Source organism: Lissotriton helveticus, chromosome 6, assembly GCF_964261635.1.
Source record: "Lissotriton helveticus chromosome 6, aLisHel1.1, whole genome shotgun sequence".
In the NCBI taxonomy this organism is placed as follows: domain Eukaryota; kingdom Metazoa; phylum Chordata; class Amphibia; order Caudata; family Salamandridae; genus Lissotriton; species Lissotriton helveticus.
Window position 1 is genome coordinate 1154462454 of NC_136067.1, and position 24901 is coordinate 1154487354.

Here is a 24901-nt window from a genome sequence, read left to right on the forward strand (position 1 = left end):
CAGATGCTCCCATTCTTTCAATATTGCAGCATTGGTTTTGGTGGTCGTGCATCATATGGGAGGGGGAGGATCTATCCAACCCAATATACATGTCGCTATTAAAAAAAACCTCCAATCGGCCATGGAATGTGGCACCATTTTGTTAATATTTGGGATAGCGATCGAAGGAATTAGCCCTGGTCCATATTAGGGGCGTAAACATTACCCAACAGTACATTTCGCCCATCTAGCCTACCTTTTAAAAATACATGTCTGCCGTCTTTATCGGCAATTACCTCATCTGTCGCAAAATGTGTACTCGTCGGATCCAAAGTAGGGCCCACGTGCAAACAAGGACTAATCAGTAGCGTACACCTTACCCATCCATTTTCCTTTGTAGCCAAACCATTACAACCTTGTTTAAGTGTGTCTCTTGTAATAAGGCAATGCGCACCTTATGTCTCTTAAGGTAAGAATAGACCGAATACCTGCGCAAAGGTGTGCGGAGACTCCGTACATTCCAAGTAAGTATAGTTTGGCCTGTCATAACACTAGTAATTCTTACAAAAATTAAATGTACCCTATCCCATACATGCATCCGAGAGTGTAAATTGGCAGATCACGGTAACGTTGCCCAGTCTCCCCAGTAAAAGCTACTGCGATTAAAAGAAAAGTGAATAAGCCAACCTGGCTATTGAAAAACATTACTAGATCGGTCCCCAGGAACATAAGGTACTGCCTAAATATTGGCGGTGCAAAATACTGCCAGCGTATCTAACTGGTTCCCTTTATAAAGGAAAGTATGAGGGGGTGTGCGGCCTTCCAGGGCATACCACTGTGACATTCCCAAATGTCTCATGTCGTAGCATCTAATACTGTCTGTAGCTAGAGTTACCTGTAGTACACCGTTGTTAAGTCTAAATGTTTTATTAATTCTACACACCCCTCAGTGTAGCAAGCAGTGCAAGAGTAATAGTACCCATGTTTTGGGGGTGCAGTTCTACAGGCAGTTCATGATGACATCGCCATGATCCCAGTCTTTATACGATACCATCAGAAGTCTGCGGTGTGACATCAGACATAAGCATCAATATGACGTCCGATAGTCCAGCTGCCGATGGCCCTTCATCTTCCAAGGAGTAATTTGGAGTTCCCTCCTTACTGATTGACTCTGCACTTTCAGCTATCCTTGTCTGCTACTCGTACTGCCGCCTGTTGCTCCTGTCTGATTTGTTCAGGACTCAGTGCCGCCGATAGATTCTGATTCTATTTCCCAGGTCGTCGACAGCGATTCCTCATTCCTCCTGTCTCTATATTCCTGGCACCTGGTATGCCCATGGGCCTGGGGCCTGAAAACCGACCCCTGGTTTCAAGCCACTCCCATGCGTCTTGGGGTGTATCAAAGAACTTTGTTTTTCCTTCAGAGACCACACGGAGCCTCGCCGGGTAGAACAATGAGTATGTGATGTCTAGTGACTGAGGAACTAACTCTTAACCATCTGATATTACGAGAATGTATGTCCCTTGATAATGCAACCCGAATCCCCTGGTTAAATTATATTAAAAGTAGCTTTGAAGGGTTAGGGCGTGCTGATTTATTATTTAAGCCTGAAACTATTGTGAAGAAAGATGTGGAATCAATCAGGGAAGCCTTTTTAACCCAAAGAAAATTGGATAGGGACGAACAGGAGTTGCAGAAGTTAAGTGTTGTAAGTTTTTAATGTTCACAACAACTCTGCTCACGGAGCCTTATCTCTTGGGACCCCTATCTACACACAAGAGGTTTTCACTTACTAGGTTCCTGATGAACCTCTTTCACCTCCTGTTAGCAAGGCCGAAGGGATGCAATAGAGGATATGTGCTAGCACTCTGTATCTGCGACGGTCAGTCTCCACAGGATTTGCTGCAATTTATGTTTATATGTAAGTTTTATGTATTCCCTCGGGGGCACTTTTTAGTTCCTATTTTAAAGAAGATGGATTTTACTCCGGCTCACCCAGCCCTTTTGTACTTGCAGTTGTTGAAAGAGGACTGTTTACCCTTCATTGTGGGATATCTAAAATCCACTGTGAAAACCAGGGCTTGTTTGGATGTTTAGCTAATGTATGCATCATAAGATGTGAAGGCTCAGACTACATTATATGGTTAAATCCTCAAAGGAGTGATGATTTATATGGCATTTTGCACTTTTAGATTATAGATTAAATTGAGAGGTTGTGTAAGTTATTTCATTTTTAACTTGTATTTTTAATGATTTATGGTTTCTATGCAATTGGGTGTTTGTAACTTTTATGGTTCTCTGTGAAACTGAATAAAGTTTATTTTGAGTTGTCTAAGCTTCTGTTTGACATGCAAGAAAGATCTCCTTTGCTGCTGTACCCTTCTTGTGTAATCCTGGAAGAGGAGGACCTTTACATTGTCAAATTTGATCTCCGGCATCCTCCTAATCTCTCGCAAATTCATATCTCTGTCCTTGAAATGTAGTAGTTTAAATAAAAGTGGGTGCGCCCCAGCTCCTGGCGCCGCTGTTCTCCCTGGGATGCGATGTGCCCATTCTGTGGTGAGAAAAGGAGGAGGGAGGTAGTATATCCATAAGCCATTGTTCTAAAAAGACCACGGCGCCCGGGCCCTCTCCCCTTCTGGCAGCCCAACTAGGCGGACACTATTCCTCCTGGAGCGACACTCTGCATCTTTCACTCAGTCTTCGAGTTGCCGTATTCTGGCCTTGTGTGCATTTTGCTGTTTCTCCAGGAAGTCAGTGGCAGGCTTCAGTTCTAAAACTTCTTGTTCCACAGCAGCGACTCTGTCCTTCAATTTCCGGTGATCCGCGTGTAGCAGCGTGAGGTCAAGCGCTGTTTTGTCTATTTTGGATTCCATTGTGATGTATTCCTATAGGTTCTGTATCGATCCCCCTATTCCTGACCCTATTCTGGTTAACAAATTAACTAGCAGCCATCCCATGATGCAGAAACCGTTATCTGATTACGCCAGACCACGGCACAGGAGCGCGTTATCTGATTAGGTCATAACGCTTGCCATCTAATTAGGCAAGCAATATTCCTCCAGCCCCTGATAAGGCATACGGAGTTCTCAAAACAAATCAAACCTATGACAACCTGGGAAAATCCCTGCGGCCATTGTTTTGATTTCTCAAAGAACTTCAGTAAAAGAATGTGCTAACGACCAGCTCGTATGACATCCTTATTGACGTATCTATGTCCATCCTTACGTCAATCTCGGCACCTTACAGGTATAAATATTACCGATATTGCCTTAAGCAAACACACGCGGTGGTGACGAGATCGGAGCAGCGAGACTTGCCGAAGCTCAGCAGAGAGCGAAGCCCACTGACGCTGCCCCGCCTTCCTGACGCGCTGAGAACGAGACGCTGCCTTTCTCCTGCCGAGAAATCCAGCTCCGGCGCTTCCGAGCAGCCCTTGCAGGCAGCCTGGAATATCGAGACCAAAGATGAGAGATACCATCCCTCAATCATCCTAGATTCAAGGTACGGAACTGAATAACCCCTTGCAGAGAATTCTTGAGTCAGTCACTTGGCAAAACAAACTTAACTTAAACTGCTACTTTCTATCCCCGCCCACGTATTAGGCTTAGGTCAGGTACACTGGGGTAGGCGTAGTTAGAAGCACCAGTTGAGTACGATTAGTTAAATGTTTATATGTATGTATCTATTTTATCCATTTTAAATAACGTATGGCTTAGAAACCATATCAATGTTTTTACAGTATTATTTTATAATTCTGCTTTTATTGTATGCACTTTAATTAACCATAAGTATTGCGATAATATCGATCCATTTCTCTTGTACGAGAAAAGAGACTGATCAATAAATAACATCTTTTATTGAACACGCCCGTCTCTTCCTTTTCTCTACAATCTGGTGAAACTAAGAATGCACGTACTGACTGAGTAAAATAAGTTGTCTTTTGTTTTCACACGACTCTAGAGATATACTCTTGATTAGGGGAGAGCAAAGTTGTCATGTTTTATGGTTGTCAGAAACTAAATCCCTTCTTGTCTATCCAGGGAGGTTCAACTCCTCCTTGCCTATTCGAGAAAGTTTCTAGTGAACTCTGAGCTAGCTGGCAAACCCAAAACTTTAAGTCTAATATCGACAGTAGAAGACCTAGTTAACGTCTGGTCTAGGTCTATACTATTGGAGGTATTATTCCAATGCGCAGAGCCTATTGGGATAATAGGAACTACACTACACCATTAACTCTCTGAATCGCTGTATGGTGTTCAATATAGCGTCTAATCAACCCGTCGGGGGTTCCTGTTGTGCTAGCGGTTGTGATTGGTCCATGTCTATTGTGCCAGTAACTTGTGAAGAGGTCCTCGATCCAGCTTCTCTAGTGCGACCCATCTGCTCCTGGTAGGATAGAGCAGTAAAAGTGTCAGGACTCAGCGATTCACCGTGTCACGACCCGCAACAAAGGCAAGAATATGATTCTGTTACAAATCTTTCACTGAGGTGGCCAATGATTACGTTCTGGTCCTGTCATGTATACTCTTTTTAACATCAGTCTAGCTTGCACTGTCTTGAGCCCAGGACTCTTCTTTCGCAAAACACAGAATCAGTGGCAACCCCCCCCTTTCTTTAGCACATCGTGGATCTATGCATCAATCCTTACTCCAGACCATTTATGTTTCACAGTGTTTTTCCGGTTCAGGGATGTCCACAAGCGAAGGGCTCATTTTTCGCTCCCACTTGTAACTCCTGTGTTCTGCCCATATTCCTACTATCAATATTGTGCACTGTGCAAGCCTAGATCATTCCCTGGGCTACAACCATTGCGGTCCCTCAGAGCTCCTCCCAGCTGATCACTGTTGTCACGTGGTTCCACCTTACTCACCAGAGAACTCCCTGCATGCCCCCATGTAGTCATTGCTTGAATCCTGGGCTCCAGTGCTTCCCGCAACCCACCTTCCAAGATTCAAGCATGAGCTGCTTTTTCGGGCCAGGCACCCAGACCAGTGCTTGGAGTAATCACCGGTCTCGCTGGCAGTCTCCGTCTCGTCCCACTTCCTCGCAGTCTACTCAGTAAGCCAGTCCTGGCATTCCCAGGCCCAGATTGCTCCCAGGGTCCTTCACAAGGAGACACTACACCTGTTAGCAATGCGTGCACCTTACAAAACCCGGCATCCTCCACATAACTTACATATGTCTCAGGGCTCCTTGGCTGCTGTTGCGCTCCTTCCCGAGTCACTCCGGTCAGTGCACACCCAGACCCGCAACCTGAGCGAGACCTTTCATAGGCTGCTCCCATGGCCGCGATTCACTCCCGGGGGCCAGAGTGCTGTCCGGTTTCTCTCGCCTCTAGGGGCACGGGATGCGGTCCTCTCCACCGCTTGCCATTCAGCCATACGACAGCTGACCGTGCAGCTTCTCCATACCGGGCAGTGCTGCTTACAAATGCTAACACTGTCTTTTTACCCCGGGTGGCGAAGCAATGCGAGCCTCCATCTGCCACCGCTCTTTTCCTACATGGCAGGCGCGCCTATTTGCAAGCGAAGTTGTGGATTCTTCTCAGGCCGCACTCTTCCAGTCGGGGCCCGACCCTTGTCCGCTACCCCTCCACGGCAACAGCCGCGGCGATGTCTTAACATCTGCAGGCGCCTGGAGAGCTCACCCATCACTCTGCCATAGTGTTACATTACGGATGGCAGCAAATAGCTGATAAATTTGCCGGATTATGGGGATTAGTGGCAGAGCGTATTCAAGATGCGTCTGCCATGTCACCCTTGCTGGCAACGCAGCCCCCCCCCCCTTACTCCCGCCTGATGACAACTTCTTGTGATGTGTGGCATCGAGCTATCCGAAGTGTATTTATTCTGCCAACTATCAAGGAGGCTGAATCCATCTCTGGGTGTGCAGCACTCCCTATCCCAACCCAGAAGTGTGCTACCAATGGGGCTACATGCCCCTGAAAAAACGGTTTGAGAACTGGTTTCCCATCTCTGTCCCTATTGCTGGTTTGTGTGCCTAAACTGTAGAGTGGTCCTTCTTTCAAATGTTTCCCATTTGCCCTTTAAAGACAGCTTCTCCTGTGAAGCCCACCTTTTGGGGTAACACCTGTTTGACGTCCTGCCATGGAGAGGTAACACCTCTCCCCCACGCAGGCTTCTATTCTGTCATTTCCAGGAGGGCAGAAATCTGTCTTTGGGTCAGACCGCCATTGTGCAACCTTGAATGGGCACAGAAAACTTTTGGTCAACAAAGAGGCAACTTTGTAAAAGTTGCACACTGTAACAATTTACATTCATTTCAACTTGGGCATCAAGTAATGAGTTGTTTGATACCCTACAGTATCAACTTAAGTAGTTCCAGTCAGAAGTAATCAAGGCCAAGGTGCCAACTTAAGTATGCACTTGCCATTGGGGCTACTAGCCTTTACCACAGTAAAAATGACAATTGCAGGATTTCATGTTTGAACATGTAAAATTGCATGTTCCACTCTCTAATATACAGCACCCTGTCTTGGGGCTTGTTAGGCCTACCTTACTGGTGGCCTAGTTATATTAAAAGACGAGGTTTGGGCTTTGCAGTTACTTTAAATGGCACATTCTAGTTAGCAGTTTTAGAGCTGCCCTTCATGTCTACAGTGACTGACTGGGAGCCATGTTTCACCTTTGTATCACCCAGGGTGGCACCATCGGTGCTTCAGTCCTTGGTATGACCCTCTAACTTACAGGCACTGAGTACCATATATTAGGGACTTACAAGTAAGTTGGCCTATGCCAATTGGGTATAAGCCAATCAAACATACACAATTTTAGGTCAGGAGACTGGCCCTGAGTTCTGGTAGCAGGCCTCAGTTCACTAAGAGTCAGAAAATCAGCAGCATCGTCCCAAAACGTTTGGGGCAACCATACAAAAAGATACATTTCCTTACAGTTAATGTTTGGGCCATAAATGGGTGCAGTGGAAAATGTCCCTCCTCCCTTTAGGGGTACCTTTAAGTAGGACCATGTGCCCTCTCTATCTTTGTGATCTCCTAGTCCATGTATTCTACCTTATTGGATATTCCCACTCCTGGCATTTCTTCGCAGCTGAGGCAAGGTGTTTTTCAAATAATTTAGATTGCATTTGCCATTGATTTCCCCTTGCAGAATGAGTGCCCTGTGTGAAACAAATGTTGGGCAAAATATGATAGTTCCTTCAGGATGCTAAGCCGTTTGGCGAAATGATCAAATCCTCAAATTGTATTGAGTAATCATCCTAGTTGCAGGTTAAGGAATCTGTTTTTCCATATTTGTTGCTGGCCAGTGCCCATGACCCCCTTTCCAGTAATGTGTGAGATGTCATGTAAGTGTCTAGTTATGTATTTCTCCTATACCAAATGCTCTGTGTCTCGGGGAGGCTCCTCACTCGCGTCAGTCTTTGTCGGAGCTCTTGCACCTGTCTTGTGGTGCTGCATTTGATTGTGCACTCACAGCCTTTATTTTTCCAAGTTTTGCGGCCTCCTGCTTTGATATCCTCCTACTCTTGGCCACAACAGACTCCTCTGGCACAATGGTTTATCTTGCCCCTCAGCTGGCATGTGGTCCACCTCGTCCAGTTTGAGAATATCCGAGGCCTCCCTCAGGAATTAATGGCCCATTATCTGTCCCACCATATAAAGATGATTCACAAAGGATGCCCCATCTATATTTTACTCCCTTTACTTGTCAGCAGATTGTCAGTGTTGAAAAGTTAGCATTTGTGATGTCTTGATAAACCTGTTCTGTTGTCCATTGTAGGATATCTCTCCTCTGCTACAGGCTGCCGTCATGATTTGTTTCCTCCGTTCATGGTGCTGAACATATGCCTAGGTATTAGATGCCTGTCCACCTGCCTCTCTGTGCAACCGGTCTAGCACGATGAGCGAGTCATATCTTTGTCTAATAGGACCTAGAACAATTCATGTGCATATTTCTTACTGTTCTTGCCCTCCACTCTCCTCTTCACTCGCTGGCACCAAGTTCTTCTGTTTCTCTTGTAGGCTCTTATGCTGATCCCTTGTCAAATGTACGTTCATTCACAATGCCCTCCAGTGCATGGGTCCTACTTCCCAGCTGTGGAAATTCTTTGTTGATGTGTGTGTTTTTAAATGTTTTAATTTATTTATTTAGATCTTTTTTCTATAATTCGAAGCCTAGTTATAAATGAACAGTACAAACTTGCAGGCAGCAGATACGAATAATGTAGCGGTCTTGACTCATAATATCCCCATCACCCACGGAATCTGTAAGTGCCATCTCCATAGCCCTAATTAACAGAACCATATTGAAAAGAAAGCAGTGTGCCCACTCTGTGAGGACCATGCCTTAATGAGTATCAAGTGCATGTTGGCCCTGTATGTATCTGAAGGATTGGGCGTTATGGAGATTGTATTTGGCTTTGAGATGGTCGAAGGACACAATGTGATCCCTGTTCGATAGGTCCTCCAGCTTAGTAATCCCTATCCAGTCCCATCCATGGAACCCTTCCAGATGTGCTATCTTCTCCAGCCAGCCACCCAGTGAGTAATCCGCACAGTCGGTACCCCCAGGCATAAGATGTGGGTAAGCGCTGCCCTCCAGCACCGGCGGGGCATTCTGGAGATCTGTGGTAGGGAAGTCGGGGGCTTTCTCGCATACAATAGGTTATGAGCACCCCAGTTCTCGTGTAGGTCAAGGCACCAAGAAGATTATCTGAAGGATTGGGCGTTATGGAGATTGTATTTGGCTTTGAGATGGTCGAAGGACACAATGTGATCCCTGTTCGATAGGTCCTCCAGCTTAGTAATCCCTATCCAGTCCCATCCATGGAACCCTTCCAGATGTGCTATCTTCTCCAGCCAGCCACCCAGTGAGTAATCCGCGCAGTCGGTACCCCCAGGCAGAAGATGTGGGTAAGCGCTGCCCTCCAGCACCGGCGGGGGATTCTGGAGATCTGTGGTAGGGAAGTCGGGGGCTTTCTCGCATACAATAGGTTATGAGCACCCCAGTTCTCGTGTAGGTCAAGGCACCAAGAAGATTTGTAGCTATCTCCGACCACTCATTCATTGACCGGTGCCATTTGTGCTGCCCAATAATAGAGACAGAGATCAGGGGCTCCTAGGTCCCCTACGTGGGGGGGGGGGGGGAGGGAGGGGTGCATAGCACTTGCTGTGGGAGACGACTTGGAAGCCAAGTAAAACCTCATAGCCATGGTTTGTAGATCGGAGAGGAAAGAGGGAAGAAGAGAAGAACAGGTTTATTACTCCAGGAGGAGAACACATCACATCAGACACCGGATATATCGTCAGGAGTTGCTCTGCCTGCATCTCTGTGGCACGGCCTTTTATACACATTTTCGTCCGTTTATTGCATGGTCAAACATTCCTGACATCAGTTTATTGCATAGTTAAAACATCTTTGGAATCCCCACCTTAAGCTAGTTCCCACACAAACCCAGCAGCAATCGTCCCCCACCCAGATGTAACAGATGATCGCTATCTCACAGCTGGACATTCCGACAGGATCTAAAAACACGTGGGATCGATCAGATCTAAGGGTTTTGGGTTATTGATTAAGTCAGGCCCCTTTGTTGGTGAAACAAGCCCTGCCGTGTGTAGGCAATAAACAATGTCCACAGGGGTCGGTTAGTGCCTGGGACCGGACTGAGTGGCCAGGTGCAGGGAAGGATGTTATAAAAGGGGGCTTGCCTGTGCATGGAGGATGAAAGGACAAACCGGTTTAGGGCGGGAAGTGGCTCTGGGGCTTTGTCATGATTACAATGTTTTATGACCCCAATACATTGGTTCAGGCTTAGTCAGAGCACTGGGGATTGCGAGGTCAGAGTGAAACATAGGTGACCAGCAGAGTATGAAATGGCCGTGATGTCTAAAATGGTTGCCGCTTACGCGCACGCAGAGGCTCTTGTTAGGCAAAATGGCGCCGGCAATGTTCATGCTTGTTATTTTATTTCTAACAGTCCTCCCTTTGAACATAACTTAGCCAGCTTGCTAGTCTATTCCAATGTCTTCGGGGCACAAGGTACTTGTGTAAAGGGAACACTAGGGTGGTATACAGCGTACATCCAAACAACAACCACATATTGTCAGTACTGGGACCAAGAGAAACATTGATATTTTCCAACCCCAGTCCTTCGAGATGTCTCATAGCTAAACATGTAGTTGGGCTGATTATTGTAGTTTTTGGTGGCATACAGGTTGTACAGGCAGGCAGATACACAGACAGTAGGAGAATAAGATCGTTATCAGTACAAACAGCATTGTCAATAACTTATGCAGTGAGGGTAACGAACTGGGAGATGGTGTATAGGCAATAAATTCTTTGTAATACAAAAAACATTTGATCATACTAATTTTTTCGAAGGATAGGGACCATTGCGTGCACTTTCGAAAACTGGACTGTGGGTAGGGTGGGGGGGCTACGGGGGCAAAACTAATAAGTATATTCATGAGGGTAACTGGCGTTGTATAATCCTTGTGATACACAGTTTACTTTTTCTTCCATATAAATGTAAATGTAAATGTAGTATACTTGTAAAGCGCACAGCTGCCCCAGCAACGGGGCGTCCCGGCGCTGTATAACTCTGGGGAACCCGTCCTGGCTTTCCCTGTGGGATGGTCCCTTGCTGGGAGTCCCCAAGGTGGAGTCAGGCATCCCCGGAATTGGTGGGGCCGTTGTGGAGATTAGGCAAGCTAATGCCCAGAGTTGCCGAGTGGAACCCCTGATTAGAGTAAGCACCGAAGCGAGAATTATCGAGTCCGCTGACCAAGGTCCACGACCCTGCCGCGTCGGGAATTGAACCCTGGTCCCAGGCTGACTTCTGCTCTCAGGCCTGCCGCCTCTAACCAGTGAGCCACACTACTCCCATGCTATCATTAATACAATGACAATATGAATGCAAGTGGTGTAGAATTTCACAGAAAAAACTTTTTCTTGGCCATTTGGGGCATAACGAATACAAGGTGATTGGGAGAGAAATGTAATCTAATATAATCGATGGTCCGGGCATTAGTAGCTCTTCTTTCCAGTGTCTTTTTACAGTGAGCCATCACTGGTACCCTCCCATTGTTCATCTTAGCGTTGGCGCTGTTGAGCACCGGCGATGGAGCTATGCCTCCAGCTCGGATCCACATTCCACGTTGCAGGGCAAGGTCGTTCTTTCTCTGTGATCACAATCCCTTTTCCCTGTTTACTAACTAATCTATCGCTGGTACCTTAGACAGGGTTACCCGCACCTTATTCTTTATCCGTGAAGTCCATCCCTACTAACCCTATCCTATCTTGGTGTAGCGTTCCTCCATCAAGTTGATAAAAACCCCATGTGAAAAAGGGGGGTTTGGGGGAGCCAAAGGAAGAGAGGGTGGAGTGGGGTCAGACTGGAGATAGACCAAGGGGGACAGAGACTCCGCACAAGTGAGCCCACCAATTGGGCCCAATGGGTTGAGACTTCAGGCACAAATTATTAATCACACAGTCTGTTCAATTCAAACTAACTTTTCCAGCACAAATCCGTTGTTACAAAATAAATTCCTGCAGGGCTATATTTTCTTCAAGATTTGCTAATCGCAAATAAAAAGTGTGATGCGTTATCATTGGCCTACAGGTACTCTTCCTAGTATTGTGCACCGTAATAGTACACAGGCTGAGCGTTGTCCCATCCTGTCAATGTTTCTTACTTTTAACTAAACATCTTGACCTCAGTACCCATTCAGCAGGGCTTACTATAACATTCCTTTCACTTTAGTTCAAATCATTTTTTATAAACATTATTCTTGTTTCTGCATTATCCTTCACAACCTAGCTACTTCATTAGTTAATGAAGGACTTGCGATATCCATACAACTTATATGTAGGGTGACCAGAATCTTCAAGCCAAAGCAACCAAAGACGTTTCACAAAATTGGAAGAAGGACTACGATCTTACTTCAAGCGATGAGCGCGCTTCTTAGCAGAGAGTTACAGAACGGTCAGGAAGAACATACATAAATTGCGATTTTTAAACCTGGTAGCTTGCCTGTTAATTTTTTTTTTCCTTGAAACAACTGCTAACTATCCCTATTTTGTAGAACGAAAAAGACACCTCCCACCAATTTTAGTCGATTATCTTAAAAAACCAGGACATGAGCTACATTTCTTGAAATTTTCTGGGACAGCTGGTTAAAAATTGGGACCATCCTGGCGAAACAAGGACGTTTTGGTCACTCTACTTATGTGCAATGTGCGTGGTAACATGAACGATGATGGTTGTGCCACTAAGGCACTAAAACAAAAGCCACTGACATATAGCTCCCTTTTAAGGGCCAGATTTGGGGACATCAGTCGTCTCACCCGTCATTTCATTTTCAGCCAATTAAATTCCATCATTTTACAGAAAGAAGGGGTAGTAACATGGAAAAATATGGTATTTTGTCTCTGTCAATTTGTTCAAACACTGTTGTGTTCAAGCCAATTAGACGTGTACCGGTGAGGTACAGTGTCGTCATTTATTCAAAAGTGAATTCACAGCATTCTGTGAAGTGAACGGCTAAGGGTGAGTCCATCCAGTTGTCTTATGGAATTGATCCCAGCATGGTCATTCCTGAAAAAAAAAAAGAGAGAGAGAGAGACCCACAGAGAGACCCATAGAGAGACCCACACCAAAGAAAAACGCATAGTCTTTGTATACATACAATACAGAATAGGATGTGACAATACATGTACCAAGAAGCGTTAGTTACACAAAAGGACTTTTTCATGCACGTCGCGCATCTCATAGTTCATTTCAATTTACCCAGGGGCCAGGCTCCTTCCTTCCTCTTTTGACAATAGAAGATCTAAGCAGATGACCTGAAAATACTTACTTTTTTTTCTGATTGCTGGACACAAGTACAGTCGTACTAATACTTACAGTGGGGTCTCCCAATATCTAGCAGCGATTTTCAGAGTTGATGTATATGCGTAAAGTAGGGATGCCAGTCAGATGTGCAATGGCACAGCTCTTACATTTCTATGTGGATGGAAGAAGAAGAGGTAAATCTCAAACCTCAAACATGACAATGTCTCTAACGTCTAGTTGGTGGGAAATAGCACAAACCCAAGCCTAGAGGCCCTTCACTTCTTCATTTGGTCAGTTCATAAATCAAAATTCATCATTCTCACTAATGCGCGTCACTTTGGTCTTAATAGAATAGAAAGCGTTCCTAGGAAAAGTGAAAGGTTGCATACTTGTGATACCTGCTAGAGCCGGGCTCGTTGTACTGCAATAAACCTTCCGGCTCCTGATGTAAACTGCCCTCCCATTCACTGGCCTCCAGGAGACACACTTTTAGCAAGAAATGTGTCACAGTCTTTAAAAAAATGCTATTTGTCTTTCACATGTGGGCACCGGGTTCGGGTCTGTTTTTCACATCTCATTTGGTCACTTTGTTAGCAACCCAGCCATACAAAAGCGTTCTCATATGGGCCCATACGTACATGACACATACACACATACATACTATACAAACACTTCACTTACTCAGAGATGGTCCCAACACACAAAGCGCAACTTCATAACAGTAGCCTATTTTCGCCTAAAGGACAGTGTGCTAAGCCTTTCCAACCTTCAGTTGAAACACCGCTATAATCTAAAGAAAAACGATGCGAGGGGCCAGCATCTAAAACACATCAATACGCGTGATGATGAATATTTTTAACCCACCATGAACCAGACTCATCCCTGAGATGCAGTCTTTGGCACCTGGGTATTGAAGCCCAGAAAGATTCAGTGCGGCAAGGTTAACTAATGGCAGAACGTTCACTACATGGATTGTTCAAAGTGCAGCATTACAGACTGCGTTGTAGGAAAAGGTCGGATGCTAGATGTATTCAGTATAGAGTAGGGGGGGGGTGATGTATTAATGCTTTCATTTAAAGAAAACAATCTACAGTGGTCTGCGGCTGTCCCCTTTTGTAAAATAGGGAAACTATAGGAGGTGGCAAGTTTCATCGGGTGTATCCTTGTTTTTAAGGGTGTGCATCTGTTTTTCGGGCGGATGGGGGGGGTAACAGTGCAATTTTAGTTAAAAAAAAAAGTGTGGGCACAGTCGTGCTAGGAAGCTACAGATTTGTAATTGCCAGGGCTGGCTGACTTACCATGGGGTCCGTGACCACTTGACTAGGACATGCCTTAAGGGCTTGTGCAGGGTGCACCACTCTATATGACATAAATAAGCTGTGCTTTTAAAAACCAGCAATACGTGTCTTGCGCCTGACTCCTAAAATGCGATCGCTAGAAAAACTTTTCCATGTCACAATCTAAACAGATAACCTTTTCTTTCTAGGAGGTTGTGGGTTGTTAAAACAGAGCAAGACTTTCTTTACATGTTCATTCAGATCATGTGACTTGCACATGGACATCAAACGTTGGCAGTTTTAAAATGAGCTTTTCTTGTGCTGATTCTCCAAGCTCTGGTTTTGGCAATGCAAGCAATTTAGGGAAGCGCATCTCTCTTTTCATTTAATAGATTTTACACCTTACCCCTGTTTAATGTTTGACTGGATGTCAAACCCCTGGCAAGGCTCAGGAACGTTTGGAAAAACTCCTTTGAAAGTCGGCAATATTATTAGAGTGGAACGTGCAGCGCTTAATTTGTGCCGGTGCTTTTTACAATGCCTATGCATTTACTTACAGTTTAAGCCCTCTAGCCTAGGTCGGGGTGCGCACAGCACAGGAGCCAATACATTTTGTAAATGAGTATTAGTGTATGTCAATTGAAACTGACAAATTAAGCACTGGGAAGGTGGGTGGGAAGGTAGGTGAGACACATGGTGTGCAGAATAAACATTTCTATGTCTAGGACCTCAAGAACCAGAATGCACCTGGGGTTCACAGTCACTTAATATCTGGTAGCATGTTCCTTTTGGGAACCCTACAATAGTAGTACAAAAATGTTCAACAAAAAAATGTGTGCTTTTGCTCCGTCAAGGGGGCTGCGAAGTAAAAGAGGCTGAATTTACTATCCTCTCCATTGACATATCTAAACGCCAGGATCTTACAAAGTGCTTATGTTGCTTTTGACATAGGAGTTGCATATGTCGGTTATATACTCTTCGGTCTCTTTCCTATGTATGAGCGTTTTTACTAATTTATCGATACCTGTCCGTTCGTTGTTACTTCTTTTATATCTTCAAACTTTTTACAAGCTTGGTGAGCTGCTTTTCGTATTTCCTTATCTAGTCTAGCTTCGTTTCTTTTCTTTTTGTTGGGATGCTTCTTTCTGCCACAGACCAAAGCTATCAAGCATGGCTGGCGTAGTTCTCTTTTTGCAAAGGGCTATTCCTAGCGTTTTCTATTTTATCAGGGTCGAAAGATCCCGTCAGTGGCCACTGTTTTTCCCGGTCTTTCCTAGCGCGTTTTATGCCATTGTTCGCTATACGTTACAGTGGCTAAACCATATTTCACATACATGTCCTTATTAGGGGTGCCTTCCGACTCACTCTCACTGACCGACTCACTCTCACTGACCGACTCACTCTCACTGACCGACTCACTCTCACTGACTGACTCACTCTCACTGACCGACTCACTGACCGACTCACTCTCACTGACAGACTCACTCTCACTCACTGACTCACTCTCGTTCACTGACTCACTCTCGTTCACTGACTCACTCTCGTTCACTGACTGACTCACTCTCACTCACTCTCTCTGACTGACTGACTCACTCACTCTCTCTGACTGACTGACTCACTCACTCTCTCTGACTGACTGACTGACTCACTCACTCTCTCTGACTGACTCACTCACTCACTCTCTGACTGACTGACGCACTCACTCTCTGACTGACTGACTCACTCTCACTGACAGACTCACTCTCACTGACAGACTCACTCTCACTGACAGACTCACTCTCACTGACAGACTCACTCTCACTGACAGACTCACTCTCACTGACAGACTCACTCTCACTGACAGACTCACTCTCACTGACAGACTCACTCTCACTGACAGACTCACTCTCACGGACTCCCTCTCACTCTCACTGACAAACTCGCTCTCACTGACAGACTCACTCTCGCTCTCACTGACAGACTCACTCTCGCTCTCACTGACAGACTCACTCTCACTGACAGACTCACTCTCGCTCTCACTGACAGATTCACTCTCACTCACTGATAGATTCACTCTCACTCACTGACAGATTCACTCTCACTCACTGACAGATTCACTCTCACTCACTGACAGATTCACTCTCACTCACTGACAGATTCACTCTCACTCCCTGACAGATTCACTCTCACTCCCTGACAGACTCACTCTCACTGACAGACTCACTCTCACTCTCACTGACAGACTCACTCTCACTCACTGACAGTTTCACTCTCACTCACTGACAGATTCACTCTCACTCACTGACAGATTCACTCTGACTCACTGACAGATTCACTCTGACTCACTGACAGATTCACTCTGACTCACTGACAGATTCACTCTGACTCACTGACAGATTCACTCTGACTCACTGACAGATTCACTCTGACTCACTGACAGATTCACTCTCACTCACTGACAGATTCACTCTCACTCACTGACATATTCACTCTCACTCCCTGACTGACTCATTCACTCTCACTGACTCGCTCACTCTCACACCCTTAGTTGGATAAAAACAATTTGCATACGAGGGCTCCCCTAGAAATGCTAGGGAACAGCTAAAGCGAGGTGGATGGTAGCTATGGACCGATCAGAGGTGTGCCACCCCGTATAGTTGAATCCTAACTGTGACCTGCAGTGGGGGAAGGGGATGGAGGAGTCAATAAGGGGATGTGTACAAAAGAGATAAACAGTATGCTGATGGTATAAATACTAATAAATGCAATAACATGTAATCAATAAGATGTAGAACGAAAGACACAATTTCCATACAAGTGAATGTATGTAACCAAAAGGAACTAAAATCGGTTTAACAACAAAAAAAGAATAATGAGCCAAACAGCATTAGAGTCGAACAGTGAGATATCATAAACCGCATCACATAACGGTATGTCATCCTAAAATCGGTCAATATTTGAAGGTTATCATAGGACTAACAGAATTTGAATAGAATAGTATTTCATCTTGTAGTAGTGGTGTGTCATCAATGACTATCTAATGATATATGGCACCATAATTGCAGCCTACATGCTTAAAGACTGTCCGTAGGATCGGTAAAATGAAAAAGCCATGGCCATAGGGTGTCTAGAGATGCTTGTATTTTCATTGTCTGCATTGGGAGATATATCTTGGAGAAAAAACTAACATGCCTAGATTTGTAGGAAGGGAATCAAATGAAGACTGTATGTGAAGAACATAGGGTGTTAGAGACCATAAGCAACTGACTTCCGAGTAAGAAATAGCATAGAGATATTATAAAAGGTATTAATACATTACAACATATGTGTTAAAAGTGTCCATCTCAGCCTCTTGGATGTCATCAAGGAAGGAGTTCAAGTCACTTTGATCATGGAAGAGATGTGGAGTGCCTTTATAGATCATATGAAATCTGGCTAACTTGAACCTCTTCAGAAGACTACTCCATTTGCTCTGAAGAGTGTCCCTAAATCTTTTTGGGGATTTAAAGTTGTAGCAGGAATGCTGTTTGAATATCTTAAGTCATCCTATTAAGACTGTTTGCAGCAAAGTGTAAATTTGTTTTGTGGCAGAATTCATTTCCAAGGTGAATTTTGAAAAAATGTTGATTTACAAATGTTGCTGGATCACAGAAAGTGATACAGTTTTCATCCTTACAAAGAAAATATATTTCTATGTCTATTTGCATTTTGAATTTGGAAACTTTATACACCTTTTTTTTTTTGTTACTCCCATTGCTCTAGAATTCTTGGCAGATGTTGCTTTTATGATAGTTAACATTTTCTTAAGTGATTGCAAACTCTCTACTTTTCTCTTCTTGAGCTGTACTTTCATCTCTTTTGTTACCTCCACTCCGTTTAGGGAGAGCTAACATGACCGTCGTCATCGGGTTTGAAGGCAGTGCTAACAAGATTGGCATTGGTGTGGTGAGGGATGGCATTGTCCTTTCCAATCCCAGGAGGACCTACATCACACTACCTGGGCATGGTATGTATTTGCTATTGTATTGATATTTTGTGACTTGTTTCCTGCACAACTTTTAATTGGCTTGCAATCCCAATTTGAGATATGTGTGGATTTAATTGCCTGACAATTTTTCATGGGGTTAGTCAATACCTTGTTTAATTGTATACTTCTCTTCAGTGGGGTGGGGCTTTGGTCCCTCTGCCAGCTTGATCTATGCCTTTCCCACAGCTCTCATGGTGGGCTGTTTCAGTGGTAGTTCCTAAGATGAAAGTACTTATTAACCCTCATGAGTAGGTAAATAGATGGGCTGGAAAACTTCATGGGACCCAGGTCTGTAAGAGTTCAAGATTTATTATTTTTTTTTTAATTTGTTTATTGGCATTTGAATAAAAAACATAGCGTACAGTCAAATATATAGCATCCAATGCAATGTGCAATATGCATATCCATTTTACATATGAACGTCTCAAAATACAAACCGGTGAGCAGGTCAGGGTGAAAAGTTACAATAACATCGGATGGTCTGGCAACACGTTATTGGACAGTGAATGCACATGTAGCAATAAAGTATGTACAAGCAACAGGTGAGGCAGTGACTCAGAAATAAATGAAAATGGTAAATGGGGACAATATTACATAGCTTTACGATTAGGAACACGGGAGCGCCAGATGGAAATATTATTACCATAATATGTAACATGTGCTCAGAAAGGTAACTCCGAACAGCGAGGCAGGAATTCCCGGCCCATCCAACATCACAGGGATAAACCAGGAAGTTTCAAGAGTCTTCCTCCGAGTGTTCGGGTTGGGGGGATTGCGCCTGCAATTTGGACCATTGCAGAAAGGGTTCCCAAATATCTCTAGGCCTGGAGGCCATGGGCATCAACTCCGGGAAAGTCCCCAGTTGCGTGTGACCATAGCTCACATCCTCCAGCCATGCCTTGAACGTGGTTACCCTACGTCTACCCCATTTAAAAACGACTTGTCTTCGGGCATATAAGAGCAGAAGAGCATGCAGTTTTCGCCTCTGTGGTACAGTGTCCTTAATTAGGCCCAGTAAACCCAGATGTGGCACCCTTTCGTCACTCCTACCAATTATTTGATTAATTGCAATAAACGCCTCCGACAAGAACTTTTCGAGTTCCGGGAAGCTCAAAGCCATATGGAGGAATGTAGCTGGCTCAAAACCGCATCTCCAGCACCCAGAGTCCTCCCTCAATCTCATGCGGTGCAGGCTAATAGGTGTTCTATAATATCTGTGCAAGAATTTAAAATGAATGAGGCGTAATTTGTAATAAGTTCTGATAGCTGCCTGCAACAAAATGTCCATTGTTCCTCATCTAGCGGGGGATCTAAGTCAACATTCCAAAGCTCCAGGGATCGTGGTGTGACGATCGGAGCTTGGTCCTGCATGGTCATATATAGTCTAGTCACCAACTTTTTCGACGATGCCCTCGCAAGCAAAGTCTGTAGAGCTTGGAGCATGGGGGGAGCCTCCGGGAAGTAATCTCCAAAAGACTGGCATGCCGATCGGAGTTTGTGGTCTGTAAATTTCTCCATAAAGGGGACCTCATTCCAGTCTACACCAGTGGGGTGGGGGGGGGGGGAGGGGGCGGGGGGGCAGATGGAACCATCTGGGTACAAATCTGCAAATGTCATTAACTGGGTGCCATCCAGTTCAGGAACCCCTCCACCCACCTCCAAGCATGCTAACATTGGATTGTGTCGAAGTTGTATTGCTGGAGCGTACAAGAACGGGAGATTTGCTCGTCTTTGCAGGGCCCTCCAGGCCCACCTCAGCGTGTCCGCGGTGTCGACATCCGCACCAGGACGTGGCGCTGCCTTGTATAGTGCAACTGTTAAGGGCAGTGGTGCCACTGCATCCATCTCCACCGCAACATGTGGTTGATAGGGAGTTTGGTATATCCAGAAATACAAGAATTAAGCTTGGGCACATAATGCATAGAGTTGCATATCGGGGGCCCCCAATCCTCCCTGGTGCAACGGCAAAGTCAGGAGATCATATGAGACACGCGCCTGGCCACCCGCCCAAATGAGAGAGAGTAAGTGGGAGCCGAGACATCTAAAAAAGTGCTGTGTAAGCGGAATCGGTATGTTCGCAAAAAGATATAAAAATTTCGGAAGTATAACCATCTTTGCCATCGCCACCTTTCCGGAGATTGATAAGGGAAGCTTCGACCATATCGCTACCTTTCTTTCAAGCCATGCGGTTGCCTTACCAAAGTTCATGGACCAAATGTCCTGTAGGTTGCGACATAGCCACACACCCAAATATTTGACTTCGTCTGCTTCCCAGCGCAGCGGGTATTCCGAAGTCACCTCCGGTGTTCCATCAGTCAGCGGGAATATGACTGATTTCTTCCAGTTTATTGAGATCCCCGATAGCCCCCCGAATTTGATAAATTCACGCAGCGCTGGGCCCAGATTCTCGGAGGGGTTCAAGATATATAACGTAACATCATCAGCATACACTGAAATCAACAAACTACGAGAGCTGAACCCTATTCCCCTGGCTGTATGGTGCTGACGAATGCGAGCAGCAAGAGGCTCCATGGCGATAGCAAAGAGGAGTGGTGACAGTGGACATCCCTGGCGAGTGCCACGCGAGATCGGAAATGTATCAGATATCAACCCATTAATCCGCACTCTGGCCAGTGGCGCAGTGTACAGCAGCTTGATGCGCTATATGAACAAAGGGTTAAACCCCATACGCGTCAGAATGCGGAACAAATGGGGCCATTCAAGGGAATCGAATGCCTTTGTTGCATCCCAAAAAATGGCGGCAGCTTTTACAGAGGGGTGTAAATAGTGTAGGACTGAGAATATTGTCCTGAGATTGTGGGACGTCGAGCTTCCAAGTATAAACCCAGACTGGTCCGGGAGGGCCACTATCGGTAGGAGAGGTTGGAGGCGGTTGGCCAGTAATTTCGCATAGATTTTAACGTCCACGTTAATGAGTGACAGTGGACGATACGAGTCCAGTTCCGTTTCATTCTTATCTGGTTTAAGCAGTGCCATAATCAGCACCTCTCGCATGGAGGCCGGGAGAATTTCTGTTTCTAGGGCTTCCTCATACACGGCATGTAGGCGTGGAGCCAGTTCATCAGTGTATGTCTTATAAAACGCAGTTGTAAGACCATCAGGTCCTGGGGTTTTATTAAGGGGAAGACTTTTTATAACTGTTTTGATGTCCTCAACTGTGTAAGAGAGGTCCATGTATTTGCGATGCGCGTCGCTGAACCACACAAGTCCAATCGAATCAAGGAAGGCCTGCATACTGTCTGCACACTCCGTCTGTGTGGCAGTGTAGAGGTGAGAATAACCTTTGCGGAATTCACAGAGAACCTTCTCCTGACCTATTACAATATCTCCCTCCGGGGTATTGATTGTATGTATGCAAGGGGGGGACACCGACTTTCGGATCATAGTGGCCAGTGTGCGTCCCGGTGTATCCCCTTCACCGTAGCGCCTCGCTTCAATGTGTTTACCTAAAAACTTCAGTTCGCGATGTGCTTCCTCTGCAAAATCCAACAGTTTTGCTTTCAAGTCCGACGCCATTTGGGGACTACTGTCAGTGCAGAATTGTCTCTCAAGGTCCCTGATCTGCGTTTCTATGTCTGCCAGGGGGCCTCTGATTGCCTTTAACACCCCGACCTGCCTTGATATACATTTACCCCTGATCACTACCTTAAAGGCATCCCATAAAGTAGCGACTGTGGAAACAGAACCTGCATTTAATTCAAAATAGTCAGCAATATCAGATCTAATGTCTTTCTTAAATGCCTCGTCTAATAAGGCATGCTGTGGGAGTCTCCAGTTGAACGCCCTAGGAGGTAGGTCTGAGAGGGCAAGAGTCAACAAACAGGGGGCGTGGTCCGATAGGGAGCGAGCAAGGTGTCGGACCTCGACAGTCCAGGCATCTACATCAGAGGATACAAGCCAATAATCTAACCGGGACCAGGCAGCATGGTAGTGGGAAATACATGTTCCCTCCCGCAAATCTGGATGGCGGAGCCGCCAAATGTCAACCCGCCTCCCCTCTTCCATAAGGTCATAAAGAGCCTGAGTCGCAGCAGGGTGTAGTGGCCTAGAAGCTCCCCTCCTATCCAGTGTGTCCTGCAGCACCACGTTAAAGCCCCCTCCCCAAATAATGGTAGTGCAGTTTAGGGAAGCTAGCTTGGCCCAAATCTCACGAAAAAAATCTGGGGAGTCAACATTCGGTCCATACAGGGCCACCAAGACAACAGGTTTCCCGCCTAGAAGGCCTTGTAATATAACAAATCTACCTTCGGGATCAAGGTCAGCGCCACACTCCCTCCAATCAAGGCCCCTACAGAGAAGTATAGCTACCCCATGTGCATAATTAGAGTATATTGCAGAGTGTACGTCTGACCACCTATTATGTTTTAGGCGCGGTGATTGGGTGACATTGAGGTGGGTTTCTTGTAAAAAGCATATATCTATGTGATGTCTTGCTAAATAAGTGTGTATTAGGCGCGCCTTTCGACCATCATTCATCCCCCGTACGTTCCAGGTGAGGATTTTACACAAATTAGAGTCAGTCCCTATTGGTGCGCCCGGGTCACAAAGCGTCAGCCCATCACCTGTATGCAGATATCACTTCCATATACCTTTGAGATAAACAACAACCCTGACAGCTCAAACATCCAAATGAAACCAACAACCCCTACCTCCCCCCCACCGCCTCAACCCCTCAATTAGGTTGTGACCTATTCCCCTCAAATCCACTGAAAAAGTGGGAACAATTTAACAGTGGGAACAATCCCTCGGAGGCATGGGAGCACACGCATACACCCCCGTTCACACAGGGTGGCTGAATCTGTAACAAAACTCAACAGCAAGGTCACAAAGTAGACAGATTAGAAAATAATGCAATTTAAAATAGCAGTATCAGTAGGAAAGTAATAGACCAACTGTCGGAGCTCGGAAATAACACCATTAGAGCACATAAAATATACTTTCAGATATCAGATGGAGGACCTGGAAATAGTACCACAGTTCAGATGGTGGATCATACAGGTAAAACATTAGGGTCAATCATTGTCGCTTAGGTGGCCATGATTTCCGGTTTTCTCGGCCCCTGACGCCTTTCCCTTAGGGCCACAAATGTGCTTAGCAAATTTAAGAGCAGATTTGGCGTCTGTGAAATAATGTGCAGTGCCATCATGAGAGACCTTCAATTTGGCAGGATAGAGTAACGCATATGGAATTTCAGCCTCCATCAACAGACGCTTGGCTGGTAGGAATTCCCGTCTTGCTGCCTGCATCGTCGGCGTAAAGTCAGGGTAAAAGGAGATGGTATTACCTTTATGTGTGATGCGTCCCTTTTCCCTTGCAAGCTTCAACACCGTGTCCCTGTCCTGATAGTTTAGGAGTTTAGCCAGTATTGGTCGAGGCGTACCACCCACCGGCGGCTTCGGACCCAGGGATCTTTGAGCGTGTTCTACCAGAAATACGGGGGACAGGTGAGGATCGAAAAGCTCATGCAGGAGATCCGTCATGAACACCTCCATCTTCGTGATGGCTGTTGTCTCTGGAATGCCTGTGATTCGGACGTTACTGCGTCGGGAACGTGCCTCCAAATCATCCGACTTCGCACGAATAACTTCCAGCACCTTTTCCATACTTAGGAGTTGTTCTCTATTTTCCTGTTGGAATTCTTGCTGTTCGGTGTGGCGATTTTCTAGGCAGTCCAGTCGCGTTTCATGGGTGGCGACATGAGTTTTTACGGAGTCCAGTTGGGACGTCAGGGTATCCAATTTTGCATCTATATTTCCCAGACTGTTGCGCATTTCCAACATTAATGATTTAAGCTCTTCTCCTTGGTTGTCGCCAGCCTCTTCGCCCCATGCGGCCCCCAGGGCCTCCTGGTCTTGGTCCACCTGCTTTACAGGGCGTTTATTTTCAAATGTAATTTTGGATTGGCGAGTATCAGCTTTGCCCATGGTTTCCTCGTGGGCTGGTGCGACACTCCCGGCGCAATATAGGGCATAGCAGGGTGAAAGCAGGGTATGCCAATCACAACTCCCTCAATTGCTCAGGGTCAGGTCCAACCTGCGCTCAGCGGGAATCAACCAGGCTCTGTCTCGCACACTGGAGGTCTGCACTCAAGTCACCAATCACATGCACTTCCTGATAGTGTCCAAAACGCACAGCACGGGTCGCTCGTAGCAGATCAGAATCAACAGTGCCAGTCATCCATAGGCTTCAAGCAGCCGTCTCACCTCAAAGTCCTGGTGCAGGCCCTAGTACAAGTCCACAGGATTTGCCCCTCAGTACTGCCAGCAAATGGAGCACATCAGCAGTGGGACCGGGGAGGAGGCAGAACGCAGGGGCAGGTCCCAGGGCAGGGGCGGGTTTAGTATCATGCCGGACAGGCTAATATCTCAGCCCACAGGTTATTGCGAGTGTAGCAGTCCACGGCACCCCCCGCCAGCGGTCAGCACACTCATCGCTTGGTACCCCCGCACTCCAGCCGGCGGCTCCACAGTGGTTCTCAGAGCACCTCGAGCGCCCGGGGCACGCGGGATCAGCAAATGTCGATCCGTCCAGTAAATTACTGGCAGCAGTGATCGGGGCGAGCAGGATCAAGACAGCGTCCTCGCAGGAGGTAAGTAGCGCGTCTGTCTCGCAGCCCCCACCTCGCTCCTGTGGCAGGCTCACGAAGGAGTGCTGCGATAATGGCCGCCTCACAGTCAGTCCACAAAATGGCGCCGTGCAGGGCCGGAGGCCTTCATTGCCTAGGGCAACGCCGCCGTGGCGGCCGATAGCGATGTGGCGCCAGGGGCTGCCGCATATGCGCGGGGTCTGCCCCGATACTAGCAG

The 24901-nt window shown here is 46.1% G+C and overlaps 1 protein-coding gene across 1 annotated transcript in view; it reads left to right on the forward strand.

The window, feature by feature from the left end:
• OSGEP (O-sialoglycoprotein endopeptidase) overlaps nt 1–24901 on the forward strand; it is a 613564-nt gene that overhangs the window by 34152 nt on the left and 554511 nt on the right. The window contains exon 2 of the mRNA XM_078648814.1: nt 17930–18055. Within this exon, the coding sequence (XP_078504940.1) occupies nt 17941–18055 (115 nt within the window). The 5' untranslated portion in view covers nt 17930–17940. The remainder of the gene's footprint in view (nt 1–17929; nt 18056–24901) is intronic.